The following is a 22,641-nucleotide window of genomic DNA, read 5'->3' as shown; positions in this document are numbered from 1 at the left end:
AAAAAGACTGACTAGAAAGATAGTTCACAACCACAGAAGCTTAGGTCAGAAAGACGAGATGAGAAGGAATGATTTGGATTCAGTTTTCAAAACGGCATTTGGTTAAAACAGTTTGGCCTGATAGACTAAATCGTGTTTGTTTCCCGTGATTACAGATTTATCTGGGTAAGTATTCATCGGGTTTTCTCTGCGTTGCTATAAAGAGGTGATGTTAGTACAGGTTTGGAGGCAATGGACTAGGGCATGTGAGAAGGTAGCATCTCTAGTGATCCACCTGCATCCGAGTGAGGAGACTCACATGGAAGAAGAACAACGAACACTTGCACTTTGACCTTTGACCTCGAGAGGTCAGAACACAAAGGCAATTCAGCCTGGGATCCGGAAGTCTAAGGGAAGATTACAAGATAATTAAGAATCCCCTTTACCCCCCCGATATACAAAGGTTTGGATATATAAGTAGCATGAAACACAGTGGGGGGGCAGGGGCAGGTTGTGTAGCAAGCAGAGTCACATCATAGCATTGTACTTGGCAGGATCAGCTGGAACCATTACCTCTGAGTAGTTTGGGTGAACACAGCATGTTAGTTGGTTACAACATGCCACAACAGACATTCAGAGAACATCACATTCAGTGTTTGGGATTCAAATGCGCTCACATGCTGATAACAAAATTTCCCTGGACATCAATTTTTAGAGTTACTTGCAGTGTATCAATTTTCACCTTGACAGTCAAACCCCATAACTCCTCATGAGGTTGGTGTTCCTCAGTACTAAGACAACCTCATCTCATGTACGATAACATCATTTTGTGAAACAAGTTCAGGTTGATCAGAAAAGTGAGTAATTTGTTATCTCCCTTGCTCCTTGCCATGCAAACCAGTCTTGCTGTACTGCCATGTACAGCTATCTTACCTGTAAATTTGACAATGCTAATTGAACTTTTAAAACCGAGTTTTCAAATGTTAATTAAACATCATCAAACAGGTTACATAGTTCTACACTGTAAGTACATATGTGTATGTGTATGTGAATTCTACAAATCTTGGGTTGAATCCAGTGTTTTGAGTGGATTGCAGCTGTGAATTTATAGACTTTAAAACCAAATACGTCCTCATACATACTTGAAGGATATCGAATAGCAATACCCTTTACTGTTTAGTATCTGCACAAGACCTTTAATGAAATATTTACTGTCAGCCCAGATAAATCTACAGGTAACACTGTCGTACAGTCTAGAGCTGACCAATCATTGTCATACAGTCTAGAGCTGACCAATCATTGTCATACAGTCTGGAGCTGACCAATCCCTGCCCTACAGTCTAGAGATGAACAATCACTGTCATACAGTTTGGAGCTGAACAATCACTGTCATACAGTCTAGAGCTGACCAATCCCTGCCCTACAGTCTAGAGATGAACAATCACTGTCATACAGTTTTGAGCTGACCAATCCCTGCCCTACAGTCTAGAGATGAACAATCAGTCATACTGTCTATAAATAAACAATCACTGCCCTACAGTCTGGAGCTGAACAATCACTGTCGTACTGTCTAGAGCTGAACAATCAATGTCGTACTGTCTAGAGCTGAACAATCACTGTCGTACTGTCTAGAGCTGAACAATCACTGTCGTACTGTCTAGAGCTGAACAATCATTGTCGTACTGTCTAGAGCTGAACAATCACTGCCATACAGTCTAAAGATGAACAAACACTGTCCTAGAGTTTGGAGCTGAAGAATCATTGTAGTATAGTTTAGAGTTGAACAATCACTGTAGTACAGTCTAGAGCATGAAAATCCAGCTGTCTTATTCTATGAACATGTTTATGAGATGATAATATTTAGACTGACATTTGAATACATGAGCGGTTACTTGTCAAATGTCCAAGCAGTTACAATAAGTTGAAAACAAGGGGTAGATATAGAAGAATACTATGGGGTTTGACTGACTCAGTACTACGTGGAATGTTTAGTAACTTCAGACAAGTAGAATAAACTTTGCACACGTTGGGAGAAATCTGGTTATTAGATACCCATGTCAAGCATAGGATATATTTGTATTAACAGCTGAGATGAAACCTTGCTTCAGGTGAACCCCTAACTACCCACATTCTGCATGCTTCCATTTAGTATTTAGTGATGTGTTTAAAACAGAAAAAACAAGATGTGGTGAGGGCCATAGAATGACAATCTGTCATGCATGTATATAAGGTGTTTCCCCTTCTCATGCCCTCAGGAGGAAAGTTGAGCTGCTTCAATGTTACCCTTGGCTCGGAATCATCAGGACAGGTATCACTCTCCATAATGACCACTGCTTCAGTACACTTGACCAACAAGATTTTCCATACATCACTTTGCTTTTCAAAATCGAGTCACATTTATATGGAAAGCAACCTTTTATACTGACTTAAAGCTGCTTCACCACAGAGTGACAATCGGTGAGATTCCAGGGTTAAGAAATTGCTTTCAATGGGTGAGACCAGGAGGATTGTTTTTGAGGAGGAAACCGAACTCCTAGAGTCCCCTGCCCACCCACATGTCTCACGCTTCAAATAAAGAATAAACAACAAAATCTGTTCTTACAGTACCTCCGTAGCATGAGACTCCCATCTCTCCAATGATGCTAACATCAACGTCCAATTATCGATCTTTTAATAAGATCAGATCAAGGCATCCAAGAGCTCAGCAACCTAGACTGCCAAGTCTCTCCCTTTTTCTTTACAATTATCCAACTGGCAAATGTGCCGAACGAAATAAAGTCAGTTACTGTTGAACATGTCAATCTGTCAAACTGATTTTGAAAAAACAATAATGTAGATAAAACATTTTAAGAGTTCTCATTTTCCATTTATGGCAAATTTTTTGTCAGTACTGAAACCAAGGAACTGCTCGGGAAATTGATTAATTTGTGAACCTTAAGGCCAAAACATGCTCCTTCTTCCTGAACAATTCCCTAGTTCAGATCCCTAGGTACCAGAGATATGTTTGTTATGTTAACAGCAAGGGAGGTACTCAGCAGCTAGAATTAACAGGCTGAAATCTAACATTTCAGGTTAACATTGTATAACATGAGCACATGAATTGCTTAAGCAATGGATGCCAGTTTTATTTTGTCTGGGTAAACAGGAACAGCTAAGGCTCAAGCAGACTACACAACCGATATCTTGAGATAAGATACATTCACAAATCAAAGTAGTTACAAGGGCTTATGAAGCACTTTTCGCCTTCCTATTTCAAACTGCCGTGCGGTCAACTTGTTTCAAGATCTGATTAAGTTCCGAACCAGTGAAACCACACCCAAGCATACAGTGTTCTACATCCACAACACATGCTGAAGACCTACCCCGCGACGGATGCAGCCCTACTTCTAGTCAGCTTACATCTCGATGACGTAGAACCTGCCTGAGCCTGAGCTGGGACAGACTGACCTTGCCGACACACGCATAATCTTACCAATTCCGATGCCAAACTGTTGTCCTTGTGCAGGAAAACATTGCAGAAGGATTACTTTGGAGCCAAAGTATGGCGGTATTCAGCGCCATAGGGCAAAAGCTCATGCTTGTATACTGTAATGCTGTGATGGCAAGCATCCCTCATTAATACTGTAAGGGCATAGATGTGTCTAAAAGAAGCTGTCTCGGAATGGATTCATCTTGGCATCAAGTGCTTGTATGGCAAAAGTAGTTTGTTGCTATGGACAACGCCTGTAATTTGGGTAGCAATGGAAGTGTCGACAACCGATCCTACCCCACACACAGATATAGAAGGGGGGAATTTCACAGCACATAGATACCAACATGAATTCATTCCAATTTCAAACCCCATGATTTACAAATTACCATTTGAAAAACAATTCATTGAAAAGTCAGTGGGGTAAGGTTGTCACATAGCTAGGATAGTATACATATGTAAGTTATCACATATGCTCATCGTTGAATGGTCAATAGAGCTGAGTGGATGGCTGATCAGCACTACATTTAGATTTACTGTGGATAGATAGATATGTTTTAGATCTATTTTAAAAGGTAAGACAACAAGCCGCTCACAGTATGAAGGAGGTTATGGCCAGTTGGGGCTGGGAAGAACAAGGGGAGGTAACTGCCGTACTTACATGGGTTGTAATAGAACTCCTGGGGGTCGCTGATCTTCCCTCGACAGTGGATGACAATCTGCACCAGGATGGGTTTCGAGATGCTCTTCTGTTGATACTCAGGAATTTTGCAGATTAAATGTGTCTGCAATCAGATTTAAATAAATAGGAGCACTTTGCCTTGATGAGCTGACAGCCATGACTGATGTTTATAAGAAACATGGGTTTGTGAAAGACTCACAGCATTGTTTGAGCCATAAGACTGCCGTCAGTAATTATTCAAGTCTGGAACAGGCAATCCAATCATTAATATCATAGCACTGATCCACATAACTGGAAGATGCTTGCAATTGGTTGGTTGGTTTGTTTAACTCTGCACTCAGAAATATTCCAGCTATATGGCGGTGGTCTGTAAATAATCGAGTCTGGACCAGACAATCCAATGATCAACAGCATGAGCATTGTTCCATGCAACTGGGATACGATGACATGTTGTTCATGTTGTTCAGCTGCTTCACATGGTTCGATTCACAGGAAGCATCCTTCAGCCGTGTCAAACCAGAGCAATTATTGTGCAGGATTGACAGACAGGCACAGTTGTTGTTGCTCCTAAAACGTTCTTATCAACAAGCACTGTGTAATATAAGTGACAGATAATCTGTTTTTCCTGTGCCTACCTGCTGGAAATATTCCTGGTCAATGTCAGCCTCCTTCTCCCACAGCGTCTTGCCGTTCTCAACGGAGATCTCCTGGAACTTGACCTGGGTGCCCTTCAGGAAGTTCTTCCCAATGATGAACAGGTCCTGCCCACCAGTTGCAGGTGTCTCTTCCAGGCTCATCCGGCTGATCTCAGGCTGACCCACTGGCTGAGCTGATCAAACATCATTCACATGAACATCTCATTTAGAACTTGAAGATCCAGCAGGACTTCTCACATAACACTCAAACGCAGATCACTCATACAGGACTCATCTGAACAATTTGAGATTGACCCAGACATTTGCATAGTGACTAAGTTAAAATGGAAATATTTTACTAAAATCTCAGCACATCAGCTTAGTGTTGGAATAAAGACCAAAGTGATAAATGTTTTCGATGTTTACCTGTTTAGGAAGGGTAATCACTTGAAACTCACAAAGACTAAGACTGTCCAAAAATGGGTTCAACACACAAACAACAACACACTCCATTGACTTACAGGGGTGGAAATAACCCATTGCCCGACGTCCCCGTCCAGTGCTTTTTTCTGTCGGGCAAGCAAATTTGTATAGCACGGTGTACCGCTGTCCAGTTGACTTTCCAATGTTAATTATGTTGCTTATTTAAAAAATGAACAGGAAAATCAGCCTGTATAGTGGAAAAATTATCAGGGCAAGTGACTTTACATGTGCCACTGTACCGGAATACCCTAGCAAGTTTAAAGTTATTTCCACCCCTGACTTACTAAGATCTCACATACACATCAAGTAACAACAGCTGCTCATAATGGTATCTGTAATAACTCTTACAAAATCCAAACAATAGCTCAGATGCGGAATTGTCTAGGCTATATTTACTGACCACCCGATTCCGTTAGTTGCCTCTTATGACAAGCATGAGCTACTAAAGATCAATTCTAACCCGGATCTTCACAGGTGTGAACATGCAAGAGGCACCTATACTTACTGCAGATGATGGGCGATGAAGCCACTTGAAGCGTCTGGAAGTTGCCGTCAGGTTTTTGGAAGGTAACTCTGAATATCAGCCGTGCCCTTGTGCTGTTTTTCTTCTTTGCCCGAGCTTTGGCAACTCCGATTCTCTTCTCCACATCAGCATTACGCAGTTTAAGGATGCCAACACAATCAACACTTAAGAGAAGAGAGTTGGGTTTGTACATATCCATTACAACTATTTACAACACGAGAAACTTACTTTCAGTTTAACTATACCTGAAAATTTGGTTTTGTTTTGGTAAATAGGCTTACTATCAGCTATATATTGCATAATGTCAACCTGTTACATAAGTCTGGGCCCCACAAACCAGTGGTTGATGTTATGAGCAATGCCCCACATCAATGGGCTACAAATGCCCCTCAGTCAACACTGGCATATCTATTGAACACAAAACAAACTTATTACCTGACTGTCATTTCACTTGATGGTGTCATTTCCGTTTCTATGACGACAGTGCCATCTATTTCCTTCTCCTTGGAGGGTGTGGAGTTCTTGCCACACACTTTGCAGGCTTGGTAGAAGCCATGGGGCTTCACTCTCCCAGTCTCATTACCCACAAACACCTGCAGACACACAGTGTCGCTGTGGCCAATAAGCTGAAAGGTCAAAGTTCAAGGTTCAAGGTTCATGTCCTAGACCTCATAAATGAATGTTGTATCATTGCCGTTAATAAAGACTCTGTCAACATTAAAGATGTTATTAAAAATAAGGTCATGATCACAATGATGATGTCTGCAGACACCCTGCATACCCCTTGGCCCAAAATCTGAACAAAATCTATGCCAAAGTTCTCAAGATATCCCATAAGCCAAACCTTAATAACAGGATGAGCTTGCTGGGAACGATCCTTGACGGCCCCACGACTGCCCTCCGTGAGGTAACGTGCTCGGTGCTGCTCCTCTGGCTGCGATACAATCCGCAGTTCATACTGCTGGGTACGAGCAGAGAACTGCGCCCCCAACCCAGTGTCCTTCACCTTGCGAGGTCTCTGTATGGGCGGGGGCCATGGACTTGAGGGATCCAGTTTCAGTAGCAGTGGGGAGGTGCTGAGCAGGCCTACAGAGACAAAAGAGGAGCAAAAGGTTAGTGGTGAGGAACCAGCCATCTGTGACATGAGTTCATTTAGTTTTCCCAGTTCCTCTATCAGGCTTATAAGAGGCAAAGATGCTGTTAGAAATAACCAAACCAAACTATAACGTCATCCATATAGTTGAGCATATGACTTCTTTAAATATTAAATGAGTTACAAAACTATATCTATCTGTTACTTGCTACCCCATTCACTACATCAACTAACAACACAATAACAGAACAAATGAACATATTCAACAGGTTTATAGCGCAAACTACTAAGTTAATACAACCTGAGGCGGACTATGGTGCTACTGCAATCCTACACTACATAACTCTACACAAACAATGCCTCAACAAAGTCCAATCCTATAGTACCTGGGGTCTGCAGGACTCGAGCTAACACTCTGATTGTTCGAACCAAAAGTAAACAAAGCTTGGTTTTCCTGCCCAAACTTAGTAAACTTAAAGTTCATCGTGGATTCTGCCCCTCCTGCATCAAACAGCTTCTCCACGGATATCTCAGACTGTAGATTTGTGTGCGCATCAGAGTTGTGAGTGGACTTCTGGACTTTGTTGGGGACGTCTGCTTCAACAGGGTCCTGCTTGAAAGTTACCGTGTTCCACAAGTCATTGGCAGTATCGTCGTCTTGGAGATGCAGTTCCGCTGACCTGTTGATGAGTGTCAGTTGACTGGTAGCGTCATGGAAAACGCTATTGGGAGACGATATTGAGGAAGCTGATTCTGGGACATTCTCTTCAGGGCTCGACACAGGGCTTGGGCTCAGACTACTATTGTCAACTTCATTATTAGTCAACATTTGCCTCAACATCGAATGTTCACTTCGGCCAGGATTCATTTGTAGCGATAAATCTTGTTTACTTGTGTCCATCATTAGAATCTCCCGAATTTCACTGGACACAGCAGCTTGTTGCTGGTCTGGGATCTCCACATTGAGAAAGCTTGTGGTGTTAGTCGTGACTAGGGTGGAGTTGCCTGTAAAACGGACTCTGGTTGAAGGAGGCAGGTGGATCTGATGCCGGTGCCTCCGTATTGGTTTGTCTGTTTGTGATGGACTCAAGGACAGATTGTGGACCTATATTACCTGGTGGCAAGGAGGAGACAGGTGAGAACATTTGTAGTTTCACATTCGCCAGGTCAGCGGGAAGGTCCATACGTGGCTGTTGCCCTGACATCGGACCTAGGAAGAAGATAATAAAAGGCTCAGTCCTCCTATTTCAAAACCTAAGAAAGGTGTGCAAACTATTCCTTTCTCAAAACGCTATTCTTTCTGTCATATTTACTGACATAATTGAACAAACACCCTTAGATCAGGTTGTTGAATCATAGACTCAAAATACAAACAGCAGCCATCTTGAATACATGAGACGTTTTTATGGATGACAACTTCTTTTTAACTTTTGTATGATATTTCAGAACTAATTCTTGCTCCTTCATAAGGTGAATGCTGAGTCAATGCACAAAGCGAATATATATAGATTATAACTTGTTTACACAATGCAAGGTGGGACAATGTACAAAGATGACAATATCATTATGAAGCTGATAAGATAGGATTAATGTACAAAAATAACAATATATTGGAATGACAAAGCCAAGAGTGGGTGTGGGGTGTGTTATATATATTCACTTTGTGCACTGACTCAGCATTCAGCTCATGAAGGAGGTGAGGTGAGGTGAGGTGAAATTGGGTTTAATGTCGTGTTTGAGAATATTTGGCTCATATGATGACGTGCATGCGTGTGTATGTGTATGTGCGGCTGCTTGTACTAGCCCAGACTTAAGCTGGTTTTATAGTGCTAGCCCACTGAGATACCATGCCGCAGTGAAGCATGAATACCCCACTCAGACACATTATACTGATTCCGAGCAGACCAGTCCTTGTTGTACCCATTAATGCCGGGCGCCAGGCAGGGACCAACAAGTACCATATTTTAACATCTTTTGGTATGACGCGGTCGGGGATCGAACCCGTGACCTTCCGCTCTCCAGGCGGACGCTCTAACCACTACACCACAGAGGCGGTCCCTGATGAAGGAGCAAGAATTAGCTCTGAAACATCATACAAAAAATAAAAGGAAACTGTTATCCATACAAATGTGTCATCTATTAATGTTTGTTCAACTTCTAAATGCCTTTCAAGAACAGCAGCCATCTTGATTTAAGGCAAATTTAAGGAGAAGGAATACATTTGAGATAGAACATGAATTCAAACACATTCACTTACTGGTAACCACTTTCATGTCGTTTGACGACACATTATTACCAATTCCGGTAGTAATAGTCGTCTGCTGACTCTGGTTCCCAGGTTCAGTTGATGATGGATGAGGAGCCTTACAAGTTTCCACAGGAAAATCACAAGCAACCTGGCATCCTGTTGGACCAGGCTCAGTTTTCACAGGAATCAAGTTACCATCCCCAGAAAGCACATTAACCATACATGTATTTGTAATTGGCACAGATGTCGGTGGATTGGCCGTGAATGTTCCAGTTGTGATGCTGTTTGTTGTCACCATGGTAACAGCTTCTGTAGAAAACACATTATTTAACAAGCCTGAATTGCTTGTATTGGTACAAGAATAGGTGGTGGCTATCATTGGTACAGTTTCTGCCTGGGCTGTCTCCTGGGGCATCTTGGGCTGACTGGAGGACAACATCTGCTGCAGCACTTCAGTTATACTCCGCTCAGAGAGATCTGAAACACATGGTCAGCTTGGATGACAATGACACAAAATGCTGCTTAGTATTAACATGTTACATATTCTCAAAATTAGAATTAAATCAGAAATTTAACTCCAGTAGGTAATGGACTCACCATACAGGTGTTACTGTAGGGGGCAGTAGCCGAAGGGGGCTTCAGTAAGAAATGGACTCACCCCGCGGGGGTTACTATATGGAGCAGTAGCCGAAGGGGGCTTCAGTAAGTAATGGACTCACCGTGCAGGTGTTACTATATGGGGCAGGGAACGAAGGGGGCTTCAGTAAGAAATGGACTCACCGTGCAGGTGTTACTGTACAGGGCAGGAGCCGAAGGGGGCTTCAGTAAGTAAAGGACTGAATGTGGTACTCACTGACTGACTGACTGTATGGGTGTGTTACTGTGTGGGGCAGGAGCCGAAGAGGGCTTCAGTAAGTAAAGGACTGAATGTGGTACTCACGGACTGACTGTATGGGGGTGTTACTGTGTGGGGCAGGAGCCGAAGAGGGTTTCAGTAAGTAATGGACTCACCGTGCATGTGTTACTGTATGGGGCAGGAGCCGAAGGGGGTTTCAGTAAGTAATGGACTCACCGTGCATGTGTTACTGTATGGGGCAGGAGCCGAAGGGGGTTTCAGTAAGTAATGGACTCACCGTGCATGTGTTACTGTATGGGGCAGGAGCCGAATGGGGCTTCAGTAAGTAATGGACTCACCGTGCAGGTGTTACTGTGTGGGGCAGGATCTGAAGAGGGCTTAAGTAAGTAAAGGACTGAATGTGGTACTCACTGACTGACTGTATGGGGGTGTTACTGTGTGGGGCAGGAGCCGAAGAGGGCTTAAGTAAGTAAAGGACTGAATGTGGTACTCACGGACTGACTGTATGGGGGTGTTACTGTGTGGGGCAGGAGCCGAAGAGGGCTTCAGTAAGTAACAGACTGAATGTGGTACTCACGGACTGACAGTATGGGGGTGTTACTGTACGGGGCAGGAGCCGAAGGGGCTTCAGTAAGTAAAGGACTGAATGTGGTACTCACGGACTGACTGTATGGGGGTGTTACTGTACGGGGCAGGAGCCGAAGGGGGTTTCAGTAAGTAATGGACTCACCGTGCAGGTGTTACTGTATGGGGCAGGAGCCGAAGGGGGCTTCAGTAAGTAATGGACTCACCGTGCAGGTGTTACTGTATGGGGCAGGAGCCGAAGGGGGTTTCAGTAACTAATGGACTCACCGTGCAGGTGTTACTGTATGGGGCAGGAGCCGAAGGGGGTTTCAGTAAGTAATGGACTCACCGTGCAGGTGTTACTGTATGGGGCAGGAGCCGAAGGGGGCTTCAGTAAATAATGGACTCACCGTGCAGGTGTTACTGTATGGGGCAGGAGCCGAAGGGGGTTTCAGTAAGTAATGGACTCACTGTGCAGGTGTTACTGTATGGGGCAGGAGCCGAAGGGGGCTTCATTAAGTAATGGACTCACCGTTGTTACTGTACAGGGTAGTAGCCTGAGGGGGCTTCAGTAAGTAAAGGACTGAATGTGGTACTCACTGACTGACTGTATGGGTGTGTTACTGGGAGAAGCACTAGCATCAGGAGGCTTCAACAGGTTATTGAACAGCTGATTTCCTCCTTGTAAACCTTTAAATAAGGTAACAAATTCTTTTAGTTTAATATAAATTTATTCTTTTGAACAGAATCTTCAGGATGCAAGTCATACTGGAACCTGTCAAATACAACTGACCTATTTCGATACCAGAAGATTTAGACACAACTTCTTAGTGATAAAGCAAGATTTTAAACGGGGAAGAATGTATGTGCATTATTAACAAATCTGAGCTTTCTTCAGCAGAAACAGATGTACAGAGTGAATACAAAGATTTGCGACAATTCATTTGTACAGGAAACTAGTAAAAAAATGTGAAAAAAAAGAAGGACGATAAACTTTGGTTGGCTGGTTTGATCTTTAAAGCCACACTCAGAAATAGTACAGCTATATGGAGGCTGTCTGTAAATAATTAAGTCTGGATGAGACAATCCAGTGGTCAACATAATGAGCATCGATCATCGATGTGTCAACCAAGACAGCAAGCCAGACCACAGGTACCCGATCCCATTAGTCGCCTCTTTGACAAACATGGGTTACTGAAGACCAATTCTAACCTGGATCTTCACGTGTCTCATGATAAACAATTCTTTAAAGACAAAACTATGTGTAAACAAGAATACAACAAGTACACAACTGCTGCCCAGTATTATCACTGTACCTGCACAGTTCGTGGGCTGCGAGTTGAGAACTTGGGTGTTGATTTGCTGGGGCAGCTGGTCGCCGTTAGACTGCTGCAGTAGGTTTGTGATGATGTCCTGCTCGAGGAGAGTCTGGGGGGCAGCTGTACCAACAAAAACAACAAACATAACATCAGTGCACACTAGTGGTGGTCCAATTAATTGAAATAATCGAAGATTGGTCGCAGTGCCTAAACGACCAAGCAATCGATTGTTTTCTCATAATCGAACACAACCAATTTTGGAACACTTGTTTGCATCAACAATATTTTACACAAGGTTGGTTTTGTCTGTGTCATTAAATTTACATTTCATAAGCACTACAAGCTCGTTCCAAGTCATGATTGAATTTATCTTAAAGAATCCAGGAAGTCTGTGTTCCTAACATACTAATCATACTTTAAATATGCAAAATTTGCCAATGGATTTTGTGCAATTTGCAAAAGACCCAAATTACTACGTTTTTTCTTTATTTTTTGTGCGTGCATTAACAAAGATAACAGGAACATTTGATAAATGACGCAAACCAAATTATTTTTTATGATTGGTCGGTTGTAATGAACCAATCATCAATTCGTGGGTTTAGGGCAGCAAGGTACCAAGTGCTATGTGCTTGGGGCAGCAAGGTCCCATGTGCCACTTGGCTCCTTGCTGCGCTCACTCTTTTACGCATCAAGCCTGGTTATTTTTAGCCATGTGGCACTTGGGCCTTTGCGCCACTAAGGGTACTATGTTGCTGTTGAGGTTTCTACACATGGCACTGCTGTGAAGTACTATTTCATGATAAAATACTAGAATTGACAGTTAGTTTACTTGATACACCCATCTTAGGGAAGGGAACCTAAACTTGGCATGGTTGTAGACCTATTCATACGTGGACAACGATTTGAGGAACACATGGACAAAGTAAAAGTACGTGTTATTCACCGGGGAACTGATGTTTTAAACAGAAAACAAACATTTAAATCTTGTTAATTATGGAGCCATTTTACTTAGTGTGTAAATATCCATAAAATTGTATGACAAGAGACATTATTTACTTCATTAATGGTAAATTTGTGTTATTTATCTCTTTTATCGTATAAAAATAGCATTTTCCCTATGTAAACCTGCCCATGTGTCAAACAGTCATTGTTGATCAATACAAAAAAACTTAAATGTCCTGTAGTGTTTGTTTGTGTTGTTTAAAAGTTAGCAGAGCATTGGTGGCATTTCGTTTGTACGGTAGTTTACTTTTTAAGCTGTCAATATGTGGAACTAGACATAGCACAGAGTAAAGATAGCTGCCGCAATCTTGGCTATATTGCTGTGCCCGATGAGGAACATTATCAGGGCATAGTTCCTTTGAAAGCAACACCTGCAACACCAGAGAAGACCTATGGAAACTCAAGGGGACACATGTACAGCCTCAGCATCTACATTAGTGCCATTCCCAGTTGTAGCTCCTCACAAAAGGGCAGACTACAGAAGCCCCAAGAAAAGGCCTTCAAGTAGGAAGAAGCTCAAAGCTCCAGAACTATGGAAGAAAAATATTAGAAAGGCAAAGCACTGCAGAGGGGAAACCTATGTATCCTGTAGAGGGAAACTTGTAGAAGAAAACCACGGGCAAGATATCAATTGTGATAGGTGCCGTTTTTGGATGCTCCAAAACATAGATTTGCGAACAAGGCAGGCAATCTTTGAGAATTATTACCAACTACCATCCTATGAAAGGCAAAGAAACTTTGTGTGTCAGATGGTGGATTCTGTGTCACCAGTAAGATCAAAGGGGAAGAAAACAACTTCTCGACAGTATCATTTTGTCTATGAGGGGAAGAAAATCTGTGTGTGCTGGGAATTTTTTCTTGCAACACTCAATATTTGGAGGAAGGTTGTGGATCATGCATTGGAAATGAAATAACATGGTGTGTTTACAGCCGAAGACAGAAGAGGTGTCACTGCATCTGGGAACAAAATTGACCTTGAAACAATTAACAACATAATCTCCCTTCCACAAATGGAATCACACTATGCACGGAAGGACACTGTGAAGAAATACCTCTCGCAGGACTTAAATATAAAGAAAATGTATATGCTTTACAAGCAAATATGTCAAGAATCAGGTTCAAACTATGTCAAAGAGAGCAAGTATAGGGAAATCTTCTGTACAGAATATAATATTTGATTCTTAAAACCGAAAAAGGATCAATGTTCAAAATGCAGTCTGTACGAGGCAAAGAAATTGGTTGGTACCATTGACAACGAAATTATCAGTAAGTATGAGGAACATCAGAAGGAAAAGGTAGAAGCCAGAAATGAAAAGGAACGAGACAAAGCCGATGCCAAATTAAAAGCTCATTATGTGGCAACGTTTGACTTGCAAGCTGTTCTAAATACTCCATGCAGTCTTGTTGGGGAGCTGTATTATCCAAAAAATTGTCTATAACCTTTCCTTCTACTCTCTTGGGGACCAACAAGGAACATGTCACCTGTGGGATGAAACAAATGGAAAAAGAGGGGCCAACGAAATTGCCACATGCCTATTCAAAAACACCTCTTCCGTATGTCAATCGAAGAAAACTGTGAAGGAAGTGACATATATCTCGGACTCGTGTGGCGGGCAAAATGGAAACCAATTTGTTGCAGGCTCCTTGCTCTATAGCCTTCAAAAAGTTTACACAAATTAAATCACAAATTTCTGACATCAGGTCATTCTCAAATGGAATGGGATTTGATCCATTCGGCTGTTGAAACGGCTAAGAAAAGAACCCAGGTATTTGCACCTGTGCAATGGAGCACGGTGACTTCTCTGGCCAGAGGAGGTAAGAGATATATATTACCATTCCATTGAAATTCGGAGATGTTCTTGATTTCAAGGAATTTGTAAAAAGTTCCTATCCAAACATGAAGATCTCGTTTGGAGGAGAGAGGATCAACTGGCTGAAGATCAAGTGGATTCAAGTCTGACGGGAAGCTGTGAACTCAATCTTTGTCAACTATGGTTTTCAGGAGGAGGACTTCCTGGAGATCAAGGTTATCCCAGGGACTAGGAGGAAATGTCAAACAGCAGCGCAGCAAAAAGCTCCAACACCTGCTTACAATTCCAAGCTGTCAGTTTCTGTTGCAAAGAAGCTGGACTTATTAACTCTGTGTGGAAAAGAAATTATCCCGACAGAGTTCCACCCTTACTATGAATCTCTACCAACATCAGCAACATCTGTTGATCGGCTTCCGGGACCTGCCAGCGATGAGGAGTGGGACGATTAGGACTATTAGTGACCATTATGTAGCACGAGAGACTGATTATTTCAGTGATTGCAGAACACAATGTATTAAATCCCTAACAAATTTATGTAACATAGTCACTTTATGATTTCTGTAATAATATCACTTTTATATCCTGTATTATAAGAAATTCAAATAATATGTATCAAGTCAAACTGAATGGAAAGCATGTCATTTTAATCTCTGCAAAAATAGTTTAGTTCTGAATAAAAACTATCATCTCTTATTTTTTTTATGGTGTTAATATGGTAAATAGTTTTATCTTTATAAAGCTTGAAGGTCTGTTTTGTCATATTGTGCCCAATATTTTACATCTCAATGAATTGATGTATAACAACTGAGATATGTAATAGATAAAACAACAAATCACACATTTCCACCAAACAGATATAAGGTTAACAAGTTACAGTTGACAATACAACATTATTTTCTAGACAAACATATTTCATTAACATCACCAGCAGCAGTTTGCTAAGTGTCAAATGTCCATATTAAATAGATATAGAGTCAAATGCTTAAGTAACAATGAATCTTGCGTCATTAGGTACTCCTTAAATCAAACTTTGTGGTACAAATGCTACGGACAACAAAGTACCAAGTGCCACTTGGCACATTGCAACACTATCTTTACTGTGAAATGTTCGTGCAGCAAAGAACCATGTGCCACTTGGTACATTGCAACCCTATATTTACTGTAAAATGGTTCGTGCAGCAAAGAACCAAGTGCCACTTGGTACATTGCAACCCTGTAATGACTGTATATATGTTTGGGGCAGCAAGGTACCATGTGCCACGTGGTCCTTTGCAGCTCTGTAACTTTACGTGAACATTGGTGAAAGTTAGCAGCAAGGTACCAAGTGCCACTTGGTACCTTGCTGTCCGAATGTTTGAACAAATTCTCTTCATTCAAAAGGTACCATCTACAATAATTGATGTAATTAAGAAATTAAAGCTTCATTAGGAATGACATCAAAGCATTTGATACATGCACACCACCTCTATTGAACATGTATGTATTGGTTAAGCTAAGATATGCAGTGCAACAGATATGAGCATTAAAAACTTCAAATGCGATTTTCTCGGAATGATGAAATGTGCACTTGGTACCTTGCTGCTCCAAACCCTCGAATTGTGAGATTTTAACCAATTCCCAACACTAGTGCACACCACATCACAATAAACAGTCATCATTGGTTATGAAGGGATACACTTGGATTCAGGGATGGCAACAGGAAAATCTATTTTCAGCTGCAAACTTAACATTGTTTCATCGAAAGGGGGATTAAGGGATTAAGACAATTCACAGAATTGATCCATTTGAAATAAAATCGACGGCAATCCGTGGATCAGCGGAAAATTGCCATAACTGAGGATTATGTCATGGGGTAGTGTACAGCCTATCTTCCCAGTATTGGGGTCATGTGATAGGGTAGTATACAGCCTACCTTATTAGTATTGGGGTCATGTGATTGGGTAGTATACAGCCTACCTTATTAGTATTGGGGTCATGTGATGGGGTAGTATACAGCCTACCTTATTAGTATTGGGGTCATGTGTGGGTAGTATCATAGTATTGGGGTCATGTGATGGGGTAGTATACAACCTACCTTCCCAGTATTGGGGTCATGTGATGGGGTAGTATACAGCCTACCTTATTAGTATTGGGGTGATGTGATGGGGTAGTATATAGCCTACCTTATTAGTATTGGGGTCATGTGATGGGGTAGTATACAGCCTACCTTATTAGTATTGGGGTCATGTGATGGGGTAGTATACAGCCTACCTTATTAGTATTGGGGTCATGTGATGGGGTAGTTACTAGTATACAGCCTACCTTATTAGTATTGGGGTCATGTGATGGGGTAGTTACTAGTATACAGCCTACCTTCCCAGTATTGGGGTCATGTGATGGGATAGTATACAGCCTACCTTCCCAGTATTGGGGTCATGTGATGGGGTAGTATACAGCCTACCTTCCCAGTATTGGGGTGATGTGATGGGGTAATATACAGCCTACCTTATTAGTATTGGGGTGATGTGATGGGGTAGTATACAGCCTACCTTATTAGTATTGGGGTCATGTGATGGGGTAGTATACAGCCTACCTTCCCAGTACTGGGGTCATGTGATGGGGTAGTATACAGCCTACCTTATTAGTATTGGGGTCATGTGATGGTGGTACTTTGCACCCTACCTTCCCAATATTGGGGTCATGTGACGGTGTACTATGTACCCTACCTCCCCAGTATTGGGGTCATGTGATGGGGTATTATGTAACCTACCTTCCCAGTATTGGGGTCATGTGATGGGGTACTATGTAACCTACCTTCCCAGTATTGGGGTCATGTGATGGGGTACTATGTATCATACCTTCCCAGTATTGGGGTCATGTGATGGGGTACTATGTATCATACCTTCCCAGTATTGGGGTCATGTGATGGGGTACTATGTATCATACCTTCCCAGTATTGGGGTCATGTGATGGGGTACTATGTATCATACCTACCCAGTATTAGGGTCATGTGATGGGGTACTATGTATCATACCTTCCCAGTATTGGGGTCATGTGATGGGGTACTATGTATCATACCTTCCCAGTATTGGGGTCATGTGATGGGGTACTATGTATCATACCTTCCCAGGATTGGGGTCATGTGATGGGGTACTATGTATCATACCTTCCCAGTATTGGGGTCATGTGATGGGGTACTATGTATCATACCTTCCCAGTATTGGGGTCATGTGATGGGGTACTATGTATCATACCTTCCCAGGATTGGGGTCATGTGATGGGGTACTATGTATCATACCTTCCCAGTATTGGGGTCATGTGATGGGGTACTATGTATCATACCTTCCCAGTATTGGGGTCATGTGATGGGGTACTATGTATCATACCTTCCAAGCATTGGGGTGGTGGTGGTGGTGGTGGAATTGGGTTTAACGTCGTGCTTGAGAATATTTCGCTCATATGACGACATGCATGCGTGTGTATGTGTATGTGGGGCTGCTTGTACTAGCCCCGACTGAAGCTGGTTTTATAGTGCTAGCCCACTGTGATACCATGCCGCAGTGAAGCATGAATACCCCACTCAGACACATTATACTGACTCCGTCCAAGTATTGGGGTCATGTGATGGGGGTACTATGTACCCTACCTTCCCAGTATTGGGGTCATGTGATGGTGTACTATGTACCCTACCTTCCCAGTATTGGGGTCTATACAGGGTACTAAGATATCCTATCTCCCTTGTACCAGGGTTATAGCTTGCGGTTATCTGTATTGTACCTCCCTGATATTGGGACATGCATGGGATACAATATACACAATTACCTTGTTGTATGGGTGATGGTAGGTTTGTGGGGATGGGGGTGTTGTCACTTTGGTTGATGCTTCCATTCTGTACTTGGTCCTCCAGGAACTGATTAAGCATTTCACTGTTCGATATAGGTGTCATTGTCATTCTGGAATGAAAACATTATGTCACTCATCACATATTCAATCCAAACATATATACTTAGAAACAATCCCATAGTCACATGACATTTAACAAACAAGCAAAGACTTGCTGATATGAGAGAAACCCGATACTGACCACACTCTCACACTCAGTCATTAATGATTCGTCATGGTCATACATGCATAACAACATGATACATGTAGGCCTGCTATCTGAGTCATACACAACATACACACCATTATTATCATCCCCCTTCATGAAAAACACTCAGGCTGAAAAATAGATTTCACAAGATCAAAATGACTATTATCATTCTATTAACAAAGATACATGTACATGTTTACGATACTAATACTAGTATCTATGACAACATATAACAATAACTAAATTACTGCTTCGGTAGCAGCAGAAGTACAGATAAGCTGCGTATCTGCGTAAATTACGCAAATATTTATGTGAAAACTCAATTCCTATTACGTCTGTTGCGTACAAGTACGCTTGTATTTTTGTAAATACTCAATAAATTTGATTGTACATGCGTACACACAAAAATGTCAAATCTCAGCTTGCGTACCGGTGGATAGATAAAGCAACTGAGGTATATTGAGAGATTCTATTTCGGCACATGAACACTCAACTAGCAGTCTTTCATATCGTTTCTCATATTACAGATCAAATATAAATAACAAACACTAACATTTAAACTTTATTATATTTTTACAATTAATGGAAAATGGCAAAATACCCAATAGATTTTGAGTGAGGTGAGTACAATTTGTTTGGTTACTCAAATGAAAATCAGGATACCCAACTGAGATGAAGACAAGCGGGTACATAACTCAATGACCCAAAAAGTTATCTGTAGCTCTGGGTAGCAGCCCTAGAAGTGTGTGTGTGTTCATCTCTATGTTCCCTACGGCTTTATTTGACCTGAACACTTCCGTCATCTACTCTAGTGACTTCCCCTACATCTGATATAATCAGGATCACATTTTGCACATAGTATAAAAGTAAACTATACTACATTGAAATAATAGGTCAACCAATAGTTACATGATAACATAATACTATAGTATGGGCAGCCTTATCAACTAGTCAGCTCTTCATATAACTGGTGCTAACAGACCATGAATCAGTTTGATTACCTACTAATTACCTGGACCATAAAATGATATAGTAAAAACTGATACATTCATATTATATACTTATTTTCAGTAACAGATTGTCCTTCATTTCAAGATGATCCATCTGAATATAAACATTAACTACAAAAGTTTATGTGGACATTGGTGCGTTAATAAGCTGAAAACACCTGTACATACCAAAGACTGGTTATTTCTCGTATTCATGCATGTGTTACACAGATTCTGCAGAAAGCCTGTTTTAACCAGTTGAGCGGAGGTCACCATTCATGAAGCTAGGGTCAGCAGTCATGACAAGTCTTATCTTAGTCTCTATGTAGGGCATCACGATCAGCTGATGAGATACCCTGACTGGAAGAATGTGACAACCATGGCCATACACCTGGTCCTAGTTCCCTAGGCTGGTATATAGTGCCATTATCTTATTTCTCCGGCATACATGTTCTCAGACTAATTGTGCCATCATTACATGAACATCTGTCCACTCAAAAGTAGGACATGATCGTCACCTGTCTTATATATTTGGGTGTGGACAAAACAGATAAAGTTTTGTGAAAAATGGCTGCTGCTAGATTGAAATTACTTATTAAATCAAATAACACAAAGAGACCAATAAATTTAACAGATTTAACAAAAGGTACCACAGAACATCAATTTAGCCTACCATCCCTCCATATTTGATAGACACATGTCACAGGCGAGCTTATCACTCAACATGATTGAAATTAGGAGGATATAAGACAAGCACTGTTAAATTAGTCATCACAATATTACCAGTAAGATGGGTTTAAGTACTTCAACAGCGATTAAAGCCACATTGAACAGTATTTCAGTTGCATCAAAGTATGTCAGTTAATCATGGCAGCAAAGCTCAAATAATTTCAACTCAGTTGCATGAGTACAGAAGAAAACTTGCGTAAATCCAACACCATAACACAAGACCACTAAATGATCAGCAGATCCTGATACTACTAAGGAACATAACTCTCTAAAGTTCCCCTCACCATAAGTTCCCATTACTGTTATGTTAACAAGTTTAAGCCCTTAAACATAATGAGACAGAATATGTTGGATGACTTAACACAATGATGTTTTTAGACACAGATGTTGTATAGAGTGGACAAGGTAGGGATGTGCAGATATTGATGCACATGTACACCCCGTGATACAAACACGTGAAGATCCCGCTTAGAATTGATCTTCAGTAACCCATACTTGTCGTAAGAGGTGACTAAAGGGATCGGGTGGTCAGACTCACTGACTTGGTTGACACATGTCATCGTATCCCAAATGTGTAGATTGATGTTGATGCTGTGGATCACTGGATTATCTGGTCCAGACCTGATAATTTACAGACTGACATCATATAGCTGGAATATTGCGGAGTGTGGCGTAAAACTATACTCACTCAACCCTGATGATACAATGCACAATTCAGGCTTTCATTCTATCATGTCTGTTTATTTTCAAAATATATTATTATAATCTGTATAGAATTCTGCAATAACCTGGCCTCCTACCTAGCTCTACCTTTACAGGTCAAGGTCAGGGGTATAATAATACTGTTCAATGAACCCTAAATTAAATAATCACAGAACTTAAATTTTAAGCTGGTCAGTAATGAGCTCTGACAAGCCATGTAGTAGATTTCAGTTTCATACAAATGATTAAGACGTGTATTTTATGATGATAAGACTGAATATGTGTATGGGACAATGAGTAATCTTTGATCCTGTTGGTCGTGAAGAAACGCATCATATGCATATAAAATGATTCAACATTCAACTGATCAAACCACAGGTGTGAGTGAGTATGGTTTTATGCCGCTTTTAGCAATAATCCAGCAACATCACAGCGGGGGACACCTCCCCAGAGGAACCTGTAACACTAATCATGGCTTACACAAAAGACGGCAGGTCATTTCTTGTTCAAAAGGTTATATTAGGTCGAAGATGGGTAGCAAGGGAACTGGAGTCATATTTGTCCTGAGTAGGACAAAATGCCAGCAACTTTCAACTATTTCACACAACAAAGTATTTCTACAATTATAATTCAGGGGTAAGTCACACGAAAGCTGTGAAATTTCCAATACAAGTTCTGCAATTCAAATTCAGTGCTATTAATCATATCTAAAGGTATGGGCTGTGGTAACTGGTATACCTGTAGAGGTTGCACAAACATTTCAATTTGTTTAATGTCGCACTCTGCAATATTCTAGTTATGGGGTGGCTGTAAATAATCAGATCTGAATCAGACAATCAAGTGATTAACAACATGAGAATCTATCTTTGCAATTCAGATACATTGAGAAGAGAACAGCCATGTCATTTTGCCTGACCTCCCAATCAATTCAGTGACCTCTCAAGATAAACACAGGCCATAGGGGCCTACCATCCACAGATCAATTACCAAAGCATATCTATCGCATCTATCATGATCTACAGGATGTGAATTGTTCCTTTGATGCACACAGAATTATTTAAGAACCATCAAAGTGTACGAGACCCATGAAGATACGGGTTAGATTTGATCTTCAGTAACCCATGCTTGTCGTAAGAGGCGACTAACGGGGTCGGGTGGTCAGGCTCGCTGACTTGGTTGGCACATGTCATTGTTCCCAATTGCACAGATCGATGCTCATGATGTTGATCACTGGATTGTCTGGTCCAGACTCGATTATGTACAAACCATTGCCATATAGCTGGAACATTGCTGTGTGCCATGTAAAACTTAACTCACTCACTCAATATGTCCCTCAATGACTAAAATGACATGTAATCGACCAAATCAGTGAGCATGACCACCAGATTCATCAGTTGCCTCTTATGAGGAGCACTGATTGCATGGGCCCTATTTGAAACAACCCTACAAGACAACATGAAAATGAAACGGCTAACTATATTCATA

The 22,641-nt window shown here is 41.4% G+C and overlaps 1 protein-coding gene across 3 annotated transcripts in view; it reads right to left on the bottom strand.

The window, feature by feature from the left end:
* Window positions 1–22,641, bottom strand: part of LOC124262612 (nuclear factor of activated T-cells 5-like) — a 31,205-nt gene that overhangs the window by 7,406 nt on the left and 1,158 nt on the right. For all 3 annotated transcript variants that reach the window (XM_046697121.1, XM_046697127.1, XM_046697135.1), the window contains exons 2-11: window positions 18,466–18,596; window positions 11,849–11,971; window positions 11,133–11,222; window positions 9,122–9,589; window positions 7,979–8,074; window positions 6,616–6,857; window positions 6,207–6,397; window positions 5,754–5,935; window positions 4,766–4,959; window positions 4,110–4,233 (exon numbers count right to left, since the gene is read on the bottom strand). In XM_046697121.1, coding sequence (XP_046553077.1) covers window positions 4,110–4,233; window positions 4,766–4,959; window positions 5,754–5,935; window positions 6,207–6,397; window positions 6,616–6,857; window positions 7,979–8,074; window positions 9,122–9,589; window positions 11,133–11,222; window positions 11,849–11,971; window positions 18,466–18,595 — 1,840 coding nt within the window. In that variant the 5' untranslated portion in view covers window position 18,596. The remainder of the gene's footprint in view (window positions 1–4,109; window positions 4,234–4,765; window positions 4,960–5,753; window positions 5,936–6,206; window positions 6,398–6,615; window positions 6,858–7,978; window positions 8,075–9,121; window positions 9,590–11,132; window positions 11,223–11,848; window positions 11,972–18,465; window positions 18,597–22,641) is intronic.

This window comes from Haliotis rubra, unplaced genomic scaffold, assembly GCF_003918875.1.
Source record: "Haliotis rubra isolate DU_JTF1 unplaced genomic scaffold, ASM391887v1 Scf12, whole genome shotgun sequence".
Lineage (NCBI taxonomy): Eukaryota > Metazoa > Mollusca > Gastropoda > Lepetellida > Haliotidae > Haliotis > Haliotis rubra.
The sequence above is the reverse complement of the archived record's forward strand: the minus strand, read 5'-3'. Positions and strand labels throughout refer to the sequence as shown.